Here is a 17,780-nt window from a genome sequence, read left to right as displayed (position 1 = left end):
GGGGATCCTTGACACAAATAAAGGTTAATAAATGGAAGCAATGGCAGGGGTAAGAGATAGCTGTCCAATAAGACAAGTGGCATATTGATGCGCTAGAGCTGTCATAAAAAAGTATCACACACTGGGAGGCTTACCCAACAGAAATCTATCTCCTGGCAGTTCTGGAGGCTGGACGTTCAAAATCAAGGTGTTGGCAGGTCTTATTTCTTCTGAGGACCTCCTTCCTGGACTTGCAGAGGATTGGCGTCTCCCTGTGTGCCTGCACATGGTCTTTCCTCTATGTGTCTGCACCCTAATTTATCTTTATTATAAGGGCATCTGTCATATTAGAGTAGAAACACCATGATAATTCACTTAACCTCGTTTACCTCGTGAAAGATCCTATTTCCAAATGCAGCACATCCTGAGGTCCTAGAGGTAAGGACTTCAACACATGAATTTTGGGGTGGGCACAAGTCAGTTTTTACCAGGCAGAAACAGTACAGAGGAATAGGTTGACGTTGATCCAGGGAAAAGGCAAAGAAAATGGCAGAAGGGAAGAGAGCTGGAAGTAGATCAGGAGGTGAAGGCACAAAGGTAAGTGTCTGATGACTCAGAGACACTCCACCCCATGATGCTAGAGCAGGGGTGGGGAACATCTGGCCCTCGGGCCACATAAGTCCACAAAAGCATTTGGTCTGGCCCTGCCAAGACATTATGAGTGAGATAATTAAATGTTTGATCCAATATAGCAATAAATTAAGCTGATAATTTTGTGTGGCTTGTAAATGATGTTGTTAACGTCAAAATGGCCCTTGGCAGTAAAAAGGTTCCCCACCCCTGCTCTGGATACTGAGCATGCCCAGCCATCCAGGTAGCGTCTGCCCACTCACAAACCCTCACACTCTAGCTTCTCCAACATGTTTGCAGAGGTCAGGTGCTCACTCCTTCAATAGCTCCCAGTTGATAGCATGTGGTGGGATATACTCAAGCCTGACCTAGGGTTCTGTGCACCAGGGAGAGAGGAAGGAATATTGTCCTTGGTGTATGGGATGGGAGGTAGATGGGCTCCTCGTTTCTGCATCGTCACAGTTTGTTTTTCACCCTGTCCCCTGGAATGACATTTCTCCCAGGTTAAAGCACTGATTGATGGGTTCTGGGGGACACAATGTAACAGAAGACAGGAAATATTTATTTAGCATCCAGAGAAAGAGAGAAGGAAAAGAGGGAGAAGTACTTTGGGCAAGAACAGTTCCCTGAGCTTCATCAGTGAAAAGCATTTTTTAGCCATGAATGTAACCTTTCACCCCTTTGCTTCCCCATTCAGCTCTGTGTCCAGAGACCTTTTTGAAACCTTCTGTCCATAGTCCACATGGGTCTGTGTCATGATCCAAGATATAATGAAGGAGCTCTGTGCCTGCCATCTGGCTCTCCAGGCAGTCTTAGCTGGTGATACCTCCATCCGTAGTATTTTTAGTTCTCACTGTAACCTTCTGTTTCTTTGGGGACTGATGTGCCTCTGGGTTTCATAGAACACTACAGAGTGGCCTGAGCTCCCAGCTCACTCCTGAGCGGTGCTGCACAATCAGAGAAGCAGGCTTATAATCAGTGTAATTGGAGATCAGAGCTAATGAGGACCTCCGTGCCCGCGCAGTCCCCTGAGCAATGCCGAGCTTCAGATGTAGATAAGGAAATGATTGGGCTGAACTGAAAACCCATTTGCCTAATTAGATGATGTATATTCCTACAAGCCCATGGGGAAGAACATATATATATATACATTTAAAAATGAGGAAACATGACATTTTGAAGTTGAGATTTTGGCAAAGTTTCATTCCAGAGTCTACTCTCTGGGGAGATTGATTTGAGCACAGAGAAGAATCTGAGCACCCAGAAAAAGCAGGGCACTTTTTATCTAAAGCCAAGAAAATAAAACAGGGTTCCAATGGAAAACTAGAGAAGTATGAGACCCATTGAATGATGCATTTGTGTTCATGGTCTTTACCTTCAAAAAATGTGCATTCTAGATGAGAGAGTAAGAAAGGGGGCGCAAAAAGCACTTGTGTTTTGCCTTAGATTTGGCATCTCAAACTCCCTTCTTGAACTTCAGGTTCTCAGTGGACACACATCCAGATCCTGGGACAGGAACTGGCACATAGTAGGTCTTCTTTTTGTTAAATGAAGAATATATGCATGAGTGAATGAGTGAATCTATAACATGGCATACATAGCTACAGGTTGAGCATAATACTGTCTAAGTATTAGAGCGATTAAGAACAGTATGAACCAACTCAGAAGGTTTATCAATGTCACCTCAACTTTGCCTCACTCATCATACTTCTTCATGTCCTTCAGTGTCTGGCTTAAAGACCAGTATTTCAAAGTGGTCTCCGACACCCCTTTTTCCTTCTCTTAGATCCAAGACAAGCCCATTCTTTTCAGGCAGTTCTTACCACACCCAAGGTTGTATTATAGCCATGAATGCCCATCATGGTAGGCCATAATGTTCTTGATGGATCATGACTATTTCTCATTCTCTCTGTCTATTCCTATGCAAGAGGTGTTTAGTAAATGGTTACATGGACACATGAATTAAGCCTTGATGACTGCATTTGCAGTTACCTCCTTTCACTACCTGATGTGCTGTCTCTATGCCATGTGGCCTGGCCTTGTCACACTGAGTCCCACTGCATCTCCACCTTAACCACCCACATCACAAGCCCTTGGGGAAAACCAGAGCTCAGGATGCATGATAGTGAAGGTCAAGTTTGGGGTTGGAACCAGGGAGGCTCTGAAAGGCTGATTTTGTATTCTGGCTCTCACAGGATGGAAAGACTTAAACTTTGAGATCAGTGTTGGAGGCATTCCTGCCTCACAATCCCATGATAGAGGGAGTTGAAGTTCCCTCCAGTCAAGCGTGGAACTTTGGTTTCATTAATTCACTCCGCAGACACTCAGTAAACTTCCAGTATGTGCCAGCCATTTTACTGAGGGCTTGATTGATAAGGGCTCATGAATAACTCATGACCTTGTTCCTGTAGGAAATCATAGTCTATCAGAGAAAGCAAAAGCCCTCCCACGCGACAGGATGCACACTGATGGGGGATGCAGAGAGGGTGGGAGGACCACAGAGGGCCAGAGAATCCAACCAAAGCCCCTGATTCTCATGATACCCTGGAAGAATGGGCGAGTCCCAGCATGGCCACTTGCTTTTTGTACAAATTTGGCTAAAACCATTGCTCTCTGAACCCCCTGTTGTCATTTGTAATATGGGGAGATATTTATCTTGCAAGGCTCTCATAAGGACTAGAAAGCAGAATGCGTAACACATTCACCTTAGGGACTGGAGCAGAGAGGGTGTTCCAAGGATAGTGACTCCCTTCTCCCATTAAAGCAACCATAGACCTTGTAAGAATAACTCTCTGAAGAAGTCCAGGATAACCTGCGTTTGAGTTAGCCCCTTCCAAAGAGACTCTCATTCCTCAGATTTGAGAGAGATCTATTCACTGGTACTGCATTCAGAGCTTCCCAATTTGTAAGAAATCCAAATAGTCATCAAAATAGCTCCTGTGAGTTGAGATTTCACTGTGTGCCAGGGACTTCACATATTGTGCATATTGTATGGAGATTTGCTTTGTCCACATCTCTCGTTAGAACGTAGGCACTCTTTTTCCCAGCTGCCAGGATTGTTGGTGGCTGACTACTTGCTCCAAGTCTGTCTTGGAGGAATGCCATCCATTGAAAGGGACCACTTTACCCAAGTTTACGTCTCTTCCCCAGGAATAGCCCACAGCCTATGATTGGTTAATGCTGGGGCACAATGACCTGATGTCCTTGTCCTGATTTGGAAAAGCTCTGAAGGACCGCCCCAGCTCCAGGCTCCCTAGAAGATGAGCTGAAGTCTTGGCTGTAGCGGTTTGACAAGTTGACTTCTCTCTTTTGTCCAATCCCACTTTGCTCACCCCTTTACAAGGGTGTATCTTCACAGCCTCCTGTATGCCAGACTCTGCCTTTGAGTCTGGTTCCTGGGGAATCGGACCTGAGAGAATCACATTGTCTCACTTAATCTTTCTGTTAACCCTGTGCAGAGGTAGTCACAATTCACACTTGCATATGAGATGACTGAGGGTTTGTTTTCTTGCCCAAGTTTGCAGAGCTGTGAACAGCAGGAAGAAGATCTGAATGCACGTCTTGCTGACTCCTTTTTCTTTATCCCTGCACCGTAGCTTTCCTGAAGTGGTGGGATTAGCCAAATGCAGCCCTGGGACAGAATTCAATATCCATCCCTCAGTCTTTAGTGAGAATAAATACAAAGATTATCCTTTTAAACAGCACGACTGTGCTTTTCAAAAGAAAAATCTGTAGACGATAGTGATGTTTGGTGCCTCACATAAGGACCCATGTGCCATGTTTCGGCTTGGGCTCAGTTCCAAAGGGGAAAATACGGCTTTGCGGATAGATTTGCATATCTTCCCTTGCCAGAGATTTGAAATATGGGATCCAGCAGACTTCTTCTTTTCTGTTCAGCTGCCAAAGATTTTAAGGCCAACTTCAAATACGGCCATTTTCTTATCTCGGAGCCTGATGCTATCTACTCCTTTTGCTTTTCCCATAGACTCCTCTTTCATCCTCACCCCAAATCCTATTGTCTACTGTGCTTATTCTATGGGATGATATCAGCCACGATGTTTGTGTGGCTTAGAAAAGATAACATTGCCTGCCATATACTTACTCTTCTCTGGGCATCTTAGATCCTCAGGGCAGCCAGGTAAGGTCTGATGTGATCCCGCCTCTGGCTCTTCCCCATTGGACCATAGCAGGGCCCCAGAGCTGAGAGGAGCCCAACCATTGGTCAATAAGCAGGGTCTGATATGACCAGGCAGAGAAGAGGCTCTCAAACCCATCTGATAGCTACCCTGTTTCCCTGAAAATAAGACAGTGTCTTATATTAATTTTTTCTCCCAAAGTTGCACTAGGTCTTATTTTCAGGGGATGTCTTATCTTTCCATGCGCTAGGTCTTATTTTCGGGGAAACACGGTATTACCTTAATCCTTTCTTTGGAAATTTGCATTGTATACATGGAAAGATTTTGTTGGTAGAGAGTGAGGGAGAGAGAAAAAAATGTAGGGAGAGAAGCTGAGTCATGTTCCTTATGAAACTATTTAGTGTCTCCTGCTGCTGGGATCCCTAGATCTGCATGAATCTAGAACAGCTCTCCAAATCCACTTGGTGCAGTCTGGTTCTATCTGAACCTTTGTTTCCCCCTGTAAAATGTTACCTTTGGTATACTGCAAAATACAGGCACCACCACTTACACTCTATATGCAGCCATCCTGATGGATGTATGTTCCTTGCCCCACAAAGAATATATGTACGTAATCCATATACATGTGCATACACAAACACACATGCATATATGTATCTGTGCATATGTGTGTGTGTGTGTGTGTGTTAAAGAGGAACATTTTAGAGCATCAATTGCTTTCAATAACAAATTTTTTTTAAATATAATTTTATTGACTTTTTTACAGAGAGGAAGGAAGAGAGATAGAGAGTTAGAACATTCATGAGAGTCATCCATCAGCTGCCTCTTGCACACCCCCTACTGGAGATGTGCTCGCAACCAAGGTACATGCCCTTGATGGGAATCAAACCCAGGACCCTTCTGTTTGCAGATTGACACTCTGTCCACTGAGCCAAACCGGTTTCAGCCAATAACAAATTTAAGCCATTGTTTAAACATTGGTTGGTTACCATAAAATTCTGAATTTTGAGTCTCTCCTGAATAAACTGAAGATCTGCTCGCTCGCCTTTCCCCCCACTTGGCCAGAGCTGGCTGAGCTGGGGTGCAGTTGGTCCCTTTCAATAGAACCTGCAGTGCCCAGTTCACCCCAAACTCCTCCTCCCCGTTGTTTCCCAGCATTGAGGTGTTTCTGCTGCACAGGTGTTGCTTTTTTTAGAGGTGCTGGAGATTTCTTTGATTTTCTCTCTCTAATAGAGAAACAAACAAACAACAACAACGAAAGCCATGCCTAGAAGCTATGCTCTTTCCCTTTCGCTCAACTGGTCTCTCCCACCTGGCCCCAGTGGACAGCAGTGAACCCTGTTCCAGAGGACGTGGCTAGGTTGACAGGGACTTTCTTTGTCTTTTCGATTTTAATATTGCATCATTCTTCACTAGGACAAGTCAGCTACTGGCTCAGCACTTTATCTGCATTATTTTATTTCATTCTCACAGTAACCTTCTGAGGTAAGTCCCATTGACAGGCAAGGGAAACAAGGCCTAGAGGCATTGAGTGACTCACCCAAAATCAGTGACTGGCCAGGGTGAGCTCAGGGTTTGAACCCAGGTCTCGCTCAGTCACAGGGCCTGACTTAATCATTAAGTTGAACTGTTTCTCATGCCTCACTTCTCTTTGTCTCCACTGGCTGCTGATACCATGAGGGCACATTGTAAATGCGTGTAGACTGTGTACATGCATGCAGACAGTGAGAACAGGTGACTTTGGGTGTGTGTATGGGGGGGGCGGGGATTGTGTGACTTATATGTACTATCTGTGTTCCTGGTGGCAGCATCAGCAGTTAGACACACACCTGTACCTAAAATCAGGGAGAAAGTAGCTGTCTTTCTCTGTTTGCCCGCAGGAAGCAGCTTTGTGGTGAGCGAAGGGAGTTACCTGGACATCTCCGACTGGCTAAACCCAGCCAAGCTGTCCCTGTATTACCAGGTCAACGCCACTTCCCCATGGGTGAGGGACCTCTGCGGACAGAGGACGACAGATGCCTGTGAGCAGCTCTGCGACCCGGAAACTGGTGAGCCATGGGCGGGGCTGGGGAAGAGGAAGAGAGGGTCTGGGCTGGAGGGTGAACTGCCCTTCTTCTACCTAAGTATCATGGCCTCTGAGGGATTGACAAGGGTCTTTATGTAAAGTAGGGGTGTCGAACTCAATCAGAGAAGGGGCCAAAATCTAAAATCCAGCCTAAATCGCGGGCTGAATGGTTTACTGAACAGTCATAAACTATCATTGTGATGGAAACGCAGCGGAGTGCAGTGATGACAGCGCGGTGCGGGCCACATTGCCAGGCCTGGCGGGATGGATTTGGCCCGCGGGCCTTGTGTTTGACACATGTGATGTAAAGATTCAATCCAATCGGTGCTTAAAGTATGTGCTGCCATTGGCTGAAAAGGGAGAAAGTTCTAAGGAAACCACAGAATCTCAGAGACTCTGTAGTCCAGCTCTATCAAAGCAGTGTCTGAATGTCATCGCACATTGACATTGACATTGACATTGATCCCTGAGCTTCGATTATGTCTACCTCTGGCTAGCAGTGTAGTCTCCCTATCATTTCTCCAGCTTCATTGCGATATCCTTGAGTTATGTAAGTTTAAGATGTACAGTGTGATGGTTGAATGCACGTACATAGTATGAAATAATTACCATGATGAAATTAACACCTCCATCATCTCACATATCATATTTTATGATGCTGACATGTAAGATCTCACTACCTTTCAGATGTATAATAGGGTGTTGTTCATTATATTCACTGTGCTGTACATTAGGTACCCAGGATTGAGCTCATCATTAATGGGGAGATGTTGGTCACGGGGTACAGACTACCTGGTGTTCTTCGGCATCACAGAATGAACACACTGTCTGCCCTGCACACCTGTTGTTCAGATGGAATGAGCTAATGCCTGGAAGCTCCTAATAAATACTGTGTTCACCCGCTCAACAGGTATTTACTGAACAGCCGGGCATTTCTCTAGGCATTGGGGACACAGCAGTGAACAAAATAGGCAAAACCTCTGCCCTGATCAGACTGAAATTCTAGGGAGATATTACATCTTCAGTGTCTGACATAGCAGCCGTTAGCCATATGTGGCTGCTGAATTGTAACTTAATTAGAATTAAGCAAAAGTAAATATTCAGGTCTCAAGTCACATTTTAGGTGCTCCATAGCTATGGGTGACTAGTGGCTACCTCTTAGACAACTCGGGTATAGAAAATTTCCATCATTGTGCTGAGGGGTTCAGGGGCCAGAAGAGATAAACCAGAGAAGTTATATGCATAGCTTATAATATTATCAACAATAAAAATATATTTAAAAAGAAGGAAATATGTTTAAAAAGAAGAAAAAGAAAGATTTCATCTTAATACACAAGCATGTGAATATACATACAGCTTGTCAGGTGGTGGTCAGTGCTGGAAGAGCACAGAGCACAGCTAGTGCTAAGCTGGGTGGGAGTGGAAGCAGCATTGTTATTACCTAGACAGGGTCAGGACAGGCTTCTCTGAGAAGGGGACATTTGAGCAGGCACTTTCGGGGGGGTGGGGAGAGAGGTGGTTCCAGGTGGGGGGACAAGGAAGGGCCAGTGCCCTGTGGCAGGAGCCCAGGGGGGTGCCCTGGTTCAGCACTAGCAGGAGGACCCCCACTCCTCCCGTGACTGGAAGGGAGTCGGGAGGGGGCTGGAGGCAGACTTGAGAAGAGGAAGGCTGTGGAGGGGAGATTTAGTTGGCTTGATAGAATGATAAGGACTTTGGGTTTTACTCTGAGATGATAAGTCACTGGAGGATTCTGAGCATAGGAACCACATGGCCTAACCTGCTTCAACAAGATGGGTCTTCTAACCTATATTCAGTGGCATTGCTCTGGCTGCTTGTGGCCAATTGACGGGCACTCAAGGGCACTGTTATTTTCATCGAGGCAAGACTTGGTAAGCGGCTTGGACCAAAGGGTTAGGGGAGTAGATATAAGAAACAGTCCAATTCCAGTTATATGTAGGGCGTAGATTTAATAAAGTTGTGTTATTGGATATGGGAGGTGAGAAATGGGAATCGATGATGATTGTAAATTGTTCTATCTGAACAATGGGATGGTTGGGTTTACCATTTGCTGGGTTAGGAGGTCGGTGCTGGAGGAGGGTCTGGGTTGAGGTGAGGGAGATCCCAAGTGTTATGAACATAAGTTCAAGGTGACTCTTAATCACCAAGTGGAGATGAAAAGTGGGCTTTGGGGTCCACAAGTGGAATGCAAAGCAGAGGTCTCAGCTGGAGACAGAAATCTATGAGTCAACAGCATAGAGATGACCTTTAAACCCATAAGATACTCTTTTATTTATGGTAAATGCACAATGTCTTACTCATAGTTATTGCTCAGTAACTGGCCGTTATTAATGTCCACAAATAGGGACACAGGAGTTACAGGGAAGAGACTTGCCAAGGTCACAAGTCAAGTAGAAATGAAGCTGGTATTAGAAGTCCGTTCTCCTCGCTCCCTCCCATCCTCTGCTCCTTCCTCCATGTGTGTCACTGTATTTTTTCTGTAGCCTCATTCCTCTCTGGCTATCTTGTCTGGAAAACTCATGCACAGATGCCAGGAGGTCTCTGCCCAGACTGAATGATCTCTGTGGCCCGGTGGTCCCTCCTCCTGGTTCTCTCCCACTTCTTTTTTTCTAAGATTATGTTTTTACTGATGAGAGAGAGGAGAGAGAGGAGAGAGAGGAGAGAGAGAGAGAGAGAGAGAGAGAGAGAGAGAGAGAGAGAGAGAGAGAGGATAAATTGTCTGCCTCCTGCATGCCCTCTATTGGGGATCGAACATGCAACCTGAGCATGTGCCCTGACCGGGAATTGAACTGGCGACTCTTGGTGCATGGGATGCTGCTCAACCAGTGGAGCCACACTGGCCAGAGCTCACCCAGTTCTCTGTGGGCACCAGTTCCGAAGTAAGGACAGGGCTTCTCCAGGCTCACCCTGTCTCTGCAGTCAGGCCAGGATTTGGCTTTATAACCACCATTCTCTCTTCCCGTGTAGTTGGGAGCCTGTTCAGACATGCTTTCGCAGCCTTTACATAGGCCTGTTGGGGAAGCTGTTTGGAAAATGTGATGCAGCTCTAGTGTACCATTTGACCAGACAGCTGGGTCTTCTTTCTCTTCAGTCAGACGTTTGGGCTTTAGAGTTCTCTCTCTTTCTCTCTCTCTCTCTCAAACACACACACACACACACACACACACACACACACACACACACACACACACACACTTGGTAATTCTCACCCATAGCCAGGCAAGCCTTGTAGAATTGTGTGCTGGCGCTGGATCTGGCCCTGCTCCTTTTTGTCTTTCTTTCCTTAAGAAGAAGGGAAGGTTGTTGGTGGGAGGAAACAGAAAAGATCCTAGTCTCTGCCCCGCTCCCTGAAACCCCAGCTCAGCAGAGTGCTGAGTACAGAGGGGCTGACCTGGTTTCCCCTGCTAATCTGCCTCCAGGTGCATGTCTGTGGTTTCTAATGACCTTTTCCTTTAGCCACAGGCTTGAGGGCACAATTCCAAATGATGGGCTATCCAGGCAGCAGGCAAGCGTTAGCCGATTTTAAAAATGAAGCACCAGTGTCCCCTAGAATTAAACTCACACACTCACACACACATTCACACACACACACACACACACATACATACACACACACACACTCACACACATACATACACACACACACCTTATAGCTGAAAATGTCAACAGAATCCACTGACCTTCTCAGCTTTATTGCTGAGAATATTGACATCCAAAGAAGACAGATGAGAGGACCAGAGGTGCAGCCCCTGCAGATGGCAGAGCCAGATTCCAGCTCTGGAGTCTGTGCTCGGAAACATTGCTTGTGGAGCCTCAGTAGGTCTGAGTGGGGCCCAAGATTCCACATTGCTAATGAGCTGCCAGTGATTGCTGATGTTTTGGGCTTAAAGGATACCCTGGGGTGGCAAGGCTCTGCACACTCTCCCACCCAACTAGTCCCTTTGTTTCTACACAAGCAGTAAAAGGCCCAGCCACCCTAGCTGTTAATCTAATTATTCGATAAGACCACTCTCACTTATGTAATCTCATCTTCTGTTTCTGTTTGCCATGTGCCCAGGGTTCCAGGCGCAATATCTGTGCCTCCCCAAGACCCCAGGCCCTCTCAGACTTACATCCCTTTCACAGACTGTGTCTGCCCCTGAAATTGCTTTCTTCCCCTTTTACTCGGAGACCAAGGGCTCCTTTTCATTTCCGTTTTATTCAACCCAAACATCCTTCCTCCACAGGAGTTCCTGGCTCACTATCCCCAGTCCTGACATAAAGGGACCCCCTTCTCTGCTCTAAAACCCTCTGTGCTTTCATGTGACATAGTCTTGTCCCTGTCCACAGTCTTTATCCTTTCCTTGTCTGGATCTATCATCTGACTGCATGCTTTGTTAGGGGCTGAAGAAGGGGGATTCAAAGTATGTGCCTTGCTCACTATCTGTCTTTAAAAACTTAGTATAACGCTGACATATAATTAGTTCACATAAAATAATGATGGAAGAATGAAGGGAGGGAGGGAGGAAAGGAGGGAAGGAGGGAGGGAGGAACTTTCTCTCCCCGCGCTCCCTGAAACAATTCTATGCACTATTATTTGGCTTATTCCTCCATATCCACTTATATATGTGCTTAAAGTGAATACTCTCCAGCTCTGGAGAAATCAGATCACAAAGCACTGCCCAGTGCCAGTTGCCTGACCTCTAGGATGCTCTGGTCTCACCCTTCCACTGAGCCACTTCCCCAGACCCATCCTTCTTTGCATTCTCCAATCTGCCCTCCTCACACTGTCCCCCAAACACCCTTACCTTCTCACTAAGGTTCTGTCTCCTCCCTCTCCCTGGAATGTTTTCTGTCGTTAATTATTTCCCTTCCAAAGTTCTATTCACTTAACTATCTTTCATTCCTGTTTGGTGAATGGATGACATTTGCAGTATCATCAGAGAGCAACCTCTTTTTACTAAAAATCTGATTAAAATATCCCACTTATTGCTGCCCAATCAGTGTGACTCAGTGGTTGGGCATCAACCTATCACCTAGGAGGTCACAATTCTTTTTTTTTAGGAGGTCACAATTCGATTTTTGGTCAGGGCACATGCTCAGGTTGCATGCTCAATCCCCAGTCTGGGGTGTGCAGGAGGCAATGATTCTCTCTCATCATTGATGTTTCTGTCTCTAGCTTTCTGAAATCAATTATGTATACTGTGTGTGTGTGTGTTTGTGTGTGTGTGTGTGTGTGTGTGTGTGTGTATAAATTCATCAGTTATTACTTAAAAACTTATCTGTTCTGCTAAACCAAGAACTATATCTAGTTTATCCCTGTATCCCTCCCACCTAGTGCCCAGCAAAGCACCCTACTGCTACAAATCCCTCAGGCCATACATGGCTGGGGCTCTCTACAAATGAAGAGTGGAAATGGGTACGTAAGATCCCTGCCTATATTTTCATGATGCTTGACTCACACCCACTTTGCAAAATTTACTTCAATTCATTAGATTTGATTCAACGAAGATTTTTCTTAATTCCTGAACTCTTAAGTCTCTGTGTCGAATGCTATGAGAAATCACAGACACACTGGACAATGTTCCTGCCTTCTTGGACTTCACATTTTCACGGGGATGAAAGGAATATGCTCATATATAGAGACTATAAAGACACCATCTGGTATACATCAAGGGCAGGCGCTCCTAAAGTACCCCGTGCCCAGAGAACAGGGAGAGAGGTGTTCTAGGTGGGGCTTTCAGGAGGTACATCATGGAGAAGATGGCCTTCTAGCGCAGCCTTATGTAATCGGTAGGGAGAGTGAGTAGGATGGGTGCTTTAGCCAAAGGAACTTCATGATTGCAAAAAAGAGGAGGGAAGTTTGGAATGACTCCAGAAACCAGAGAGAGGAGCAGTTTAGCTGTTCCCTAGAGAATGTGCTGACATGGGTTGGAGGGAGAGGACTAGGGGAGTGGCAAGGGATAACATCGGAAAGGTAATGTGAAGAGATCTCATAGAGAGACAAGGATCTGAAGATTCTGAGAACCACAAGGACTTAGTAAGACTTTGCTGGCCACTGAAGCAGGGAAATTGCCCTTCACATCTGTTCGACTGTTTTTGGGAACATCTACGCCTAAGGAAATAGCGGAGCATCCCTTCTTTTGCCTTTCATCGGGAATTAGAATTTGGGGAATGTCATGGAAAAACCAAGTCCTCAAGCACTGTACATACCCAAGCCTTGGATCTGTCAGAGATGGCTCAGCTTCCCTCAAACAAGCCCCTTCTTCCCTGGGTGGGTTGTATAGGGTTGAACAAAGCCATTTGAGTCTGAGCATTGCTCATCATGTCTTACAAGCTTTACTGGCAGTGTCAGTAGGAAAGCTCATTCCCCTCAACGGAGTGGGGAACAGGAGGAAAGTGGGGCGATGAGGAATATGTAGTGGTCAAGATGCATGGATGAACTTGGCCAGGTGTTCCAAGCTGTTGCATCGTAACCCAGCTTGGGTGTTTTTTTCCAGGGATATTAGCAATTTGGACCACTCACAGATCTGATTATAGTGTACTGGAGCTGGCTTGTATGGTCTCCTGAGAGTTGATTGTTATCATCTCTTCCCATCTCTTTGTTCAGTTATGTCATGTAGCTAGCTTGGAAATTGGCTAGTACGAGGCTAATATTTACTAAAACAAGTAAATATTACAAAGCATGGCTTATTTTCCTTGGAAGGACAATCATTAAATATTTACCATCATAACAGTGGGTGGAATGAAAACAGACCAACCAAGGACCAAGGCAAAATCTTGCCTCAGTGAAGGCTCAATGCAGGCTTGTTCCTTCCCAGAATAGGCAGACTACCATTGCTTCTTGTTCCCACTTTGAAGACAGAAAGGAAACATGCAAGAACTGTGTGCTCTAGTCCCATAACATGGAGCACCAAACAGTTATAATGGTCAGGCTTTGTGTCTGAAGAATGTTATCTTAGGTCTATCTTACTGTGAAATTTCTAGGTATTACACTAAATTCTGTATAAAAAATCTTATGATCCAAACCACAGGAGACAACAGCAGAACACTCATTCATTTAGTCATGAATCCATTCATCTATTTATTGCCTCATCAATGAACAACTGTATTAGATTATGGGAGAAGAAAGTAAGTTAGAGTCCCTGCTCTCTAGGGCCTGACCACCTAATGTGAAACATATAACCTGGACGTTTCTGTCTGCTGACCTTCCCTTGAGTCCCCATGTGACTTTTAAACTTGTGCAATGAACAAAGTCCTGGGCCCTCAATCCTAGTGCCAGCTTTGCCACAGATTTGCCAGTAACCTTGGGCACATCACATACCACAAACTGTATGTTCCCTCTCTCCAACAAAGAGCTTAGTGGACACATACTTTAAATATAATTCAGGTCTGTAGAGGTCATTGTAGCATCATCAAATGGGGAGACTGGGGGCCACCAAGGCTAAGCAGGTTGCCCAGTGTCACTCAGTAAATTAGTAGCAAGAGACAAATTACAACCTCGAATGTTTTCTAAGGTATTTTCCAGCTCAAAATCTGTGTGTCTATGACCTTCTAAGCACTAATAACTTAGAGCATAAGTATGATTGAAACAATTTGTAGGTGGCATTTAAAGCAGATTGAATTTTCTCTTCAAATTGGTATGAACTTCAGTCATGTTCACCATCAAAATCAGTTTATTTTCTTGTCTTCGTCAGCCACTTTTCATTTGCAATCGGAATGAAATGATAATAACCTGGGTGTAGTTATGTCATCATACATGTGCCTTATATCCCACTAAATATTTCTTAGGTTCACATTTTGTTTCTGATATTTGCTGGAGACACATATTACTAAAGTTTAAAGGGACACAAGGATGTTGCAAAGTTGTAGAGTCCAAGAATTCACAGACATGGGGACCGCCCTGCCTTGAAGGAGATTGTAACATGGTGGGTTTCTGGGTAACGTGGCAGACGTGTAGGATTTAAGTCGAGTAGTGCAGAGGTAAGATGTGCAGTTAAATGAGCAGGAGAGAGCCAACTTTCTGTCACACTAGAAAAGAGAGATGTGTAAGAGAACATAAGTTTTATAAGAACTTGGCCTCCACTCATATCGCTTATTGCCATATCACAGGGATTGAAACAGTTCCTGCATCAATGGATGGATTGATGGATGGGATGGATTAATGGATGGATGGATGGATGGATGGATGGATGGATGGGTGGATGGATGGATGAATGGATGGATGGATGGATGGGTGGGTGGATGAATTAATGAGGAGCAAGTTTCAGTTACTGAAATATCAAGGCCTGGGCAATAGATTGGGTGCCTTGTTCTGAGGTCAGGACCATAGGTAGCTCTTTGGGCACTGACCATGTCATTTAGGCTAAATGTTTTTTTTTTAAATTTATCTTTAGTGTTGAAAGTATTAGAGATGTCCTCTTATTTTCCCATTGACCCCCTCCACTCTGCATCCGCCCCTTCCAGGTCTTCATACATACTGTCTTCGTCCTTGGGCTTTGTGCCTATAAGTTCCCCTGTCAATCTCTTCCCAATTCCCCACCCCTGCCTTCCCTCTGAGATTTATTTTTTGTTAAACCTTTATCTAGTGCAGCTAATTCTCTTCTGGAAGTCACCTTCTCTCTCGAAATGGGTACTAGTCTTTCTTGAATTCAATTAAAGTAAGCTCTATCTCTTTCCTGTTCAGAATTGGTCTATGTCAACTATGCTGCTACTCCAAGGGGCCTCAACTGGGGAAATCAGCCCTCTGTGAAGTGAGTCCCTCTGTCCACAGAATCCACAATGCTGGATGTACCTCAGCACTCCTTGGTCTTGAACTTTACTGGGAACCGATTTAAACAATGCCTTGTCTAAACTGATTGGCAATTAATGTACCCCATGTCTTATTATTCAGGCATGCAGGATAATGGAATCAAACTTTAAAAAACCATTTTTCAACAAAAGTTATTCAAAGAACAACATTCAGCCAAGGCTGTTCTGCTTAAAGTCCATGTAAATGAACGTTAATTATAAAAGCCCATTTATCTCACCAGACTCATCCAGTCTGTGCAGGTTCATTATCTATATATAGTAGATGGAGGTGTTAGACAAGGACCCGCTATAACTTACAGTGAAGAGAATCATTGTGGAGAGATATCGAGGGGGTACATGAGAGCTGGAGTAACAATAACAATGTATTATGCACTTACTGCGTACCGAGCATCATGCTGAAACTTTACATAACTACCTTGGTTTCCATAACAACATTCTAGGTAGTTATTATTGCTTCCATTTTCCATAGAAGATGCTGTATCTTAAAGTACATGATTGACATTCCCAAGGTCATATATTTACTAAGTATCACAGCTGGGATTTGGACCCAAGCTGAGTGACAAGCTACTATTTCGAGGAGTCAGTGTATGAGAGAGTTTGCTTAGCAGAGAGAGACAATCTGGCATTCTTTTTAGATAATGTTTGCAGAGAATTCTCAGGGGCACGTATGAATCCTTTGGACAGAGAATTTATCGAAGGAGTTGATGTGAAAAAATGAAAGGACCCAATTGGACTCTGGGGACAAGGAAAAGGTGCAGACCTGAGACGTGGACTGGTGGCAGCGTGTTTGAGTTGCCGGGAAACCATTTCATATCTCTGTTTGGGAGTCTTGCTCTACTTGGTTTAAATGGGTTGTAAAATGTGATGTTATTGAAGGGAGTTGAGGTCCTTTGGAAAAGTGCAATCTGTGTCAAAGATGAGATCATAAAATGTCAGAGAGACCACAATAGCAGCAACAGGACTATCTGCAAACCTGGGGAAGAATGAGGTTAGAAAGGCTGCAAAACCAACCTTGAACAGTTTTCCTTATTGGGACCTTGCCAATCACACTGAATGTTCAAAGCAACTTTTGCTTCTGAACTTGAAAAAATATATAGATGTGAGAGATCTGAAATCTCGTATTGTAAAGTGGCATGTAGGAGGATAGTGTGAGGTATCTCTGATGATGATTTTTGGGGTATTTTTCAAAAAGGAAGGTGGTTCTCAATTTCCAAGATTAGAATTTATCATTAAAAAATATAGTCTAATGGCATTTAAGTTAGATTCTATATTTAATTGTATTTAACAAGTATATTTCAAAAAACATACAAGGGCCTCCAAAAATGGTATTTTAAAAAAGATTCCAGGGAACTTCTCAATGTATTAAAATACCTTATCACCAATGAGTTGTCAACAGACAAGGGCATGGAAACAAAAGATGGGGTACAAGTACAGGTTGGAGTTGGAGAGTAATTGGGATTCACACTCCATGTTGTGAAGTGTTTTCACATGTGTAAATGGTACATCGTTTCCAGCAGCCAGCCTGACAGGGTCCCTGTAGGTGCTGGTCTATTCAGAAGCAGCAGTCTGCTCCCCACCCATTGCCACTTCTTCACACACCCCCTCCGTGTTTTAACGTAAATGCCACCTCCTCCAGGAGGTTTTCCCTGGCCTTCTAGACTCAGTCATTGTCCTTTGTTTATGCTCCATTAGTGTACTCAATTTCCTCTTTATGGTAAATAACAATAAAATAATAATAATAATAATAATAATAATAATAATGCAAGTTACATAGTGCAAACTTGTGCATCAGGCAGTCTTCTAAGCACTTCCCATATCTGACCTCATATAATCCTCTCCATGACCCTGTGCAGTAGATACAGTCAGACTGTAACAAAACTGAGACAATCAGATATAAATGAAGCCATATTTAATGTGCCAGTAAAGAAAGCAGGCTGTCAATAATAGCCATAAGACACTAATAGTTACCAGGCAAGTCCTCATTTCAGGGATATTAGAATGTGGAAAGTTACATCATGTAATGCCCTGTTACTGCCATGTGCAGATGAGAGAAATAAATCACGTAAGTTAATGGCTTTTCCCAGAGTCACACATCTAGGAAGTGGTGGAGTTAAGATTGGAATCCTAGAAGTCTGTCTTCAGAATTTAACCTCCTCACCACT

At 44.4% G+C, this 17,780-nt stretch overlaps 1 protein-coding gene across 3 annotated transcripts in view; it reads left to right on the top strand.

The window, feature by feature from the left end:
- ASTN2 (astrotactin 2) overlaps positions 1-17,780 on the top strand; it is a 700,161-nt gene that overhangs the window by 298,001 nt on the left and 384,380 nt on the right. For all 3 annotated transcript variants that reach the window (XM_045579858.1, XM_036432815.2, XM_036432814.2), the window contains one exon: positions 6,626-6,793. In XM_045579858.1, the coding sequence (XP_045435814.1) occupies positions 6,626-6,793 (168 nt within the window). The remainder of the gene's footprint in view (positions 1-6,625; positions 6,794-17,780) is intronic.

The sequence above is a fragment of the Pipistrellus kuhlii genome, unplaced genomic scaffold (assembly GCF_014108245.1).
Source record: "Pipistrellus kuhlii isolate mPipKuh1 unplaced genomic scaffold, mPipKuh1.p scaffold_m20_p_12, whole genome shotgun sequence".
Lineage (NCBI taxonomy): Eukaryota > Metazoa > Chordata > Mammalia > Chiroptera > Vespertilionidae > Pipistrellus > Pipistrellus kuhlii.
This window is presented reverse-complemented; position numbering and strand designations above follow the sequence as displayed.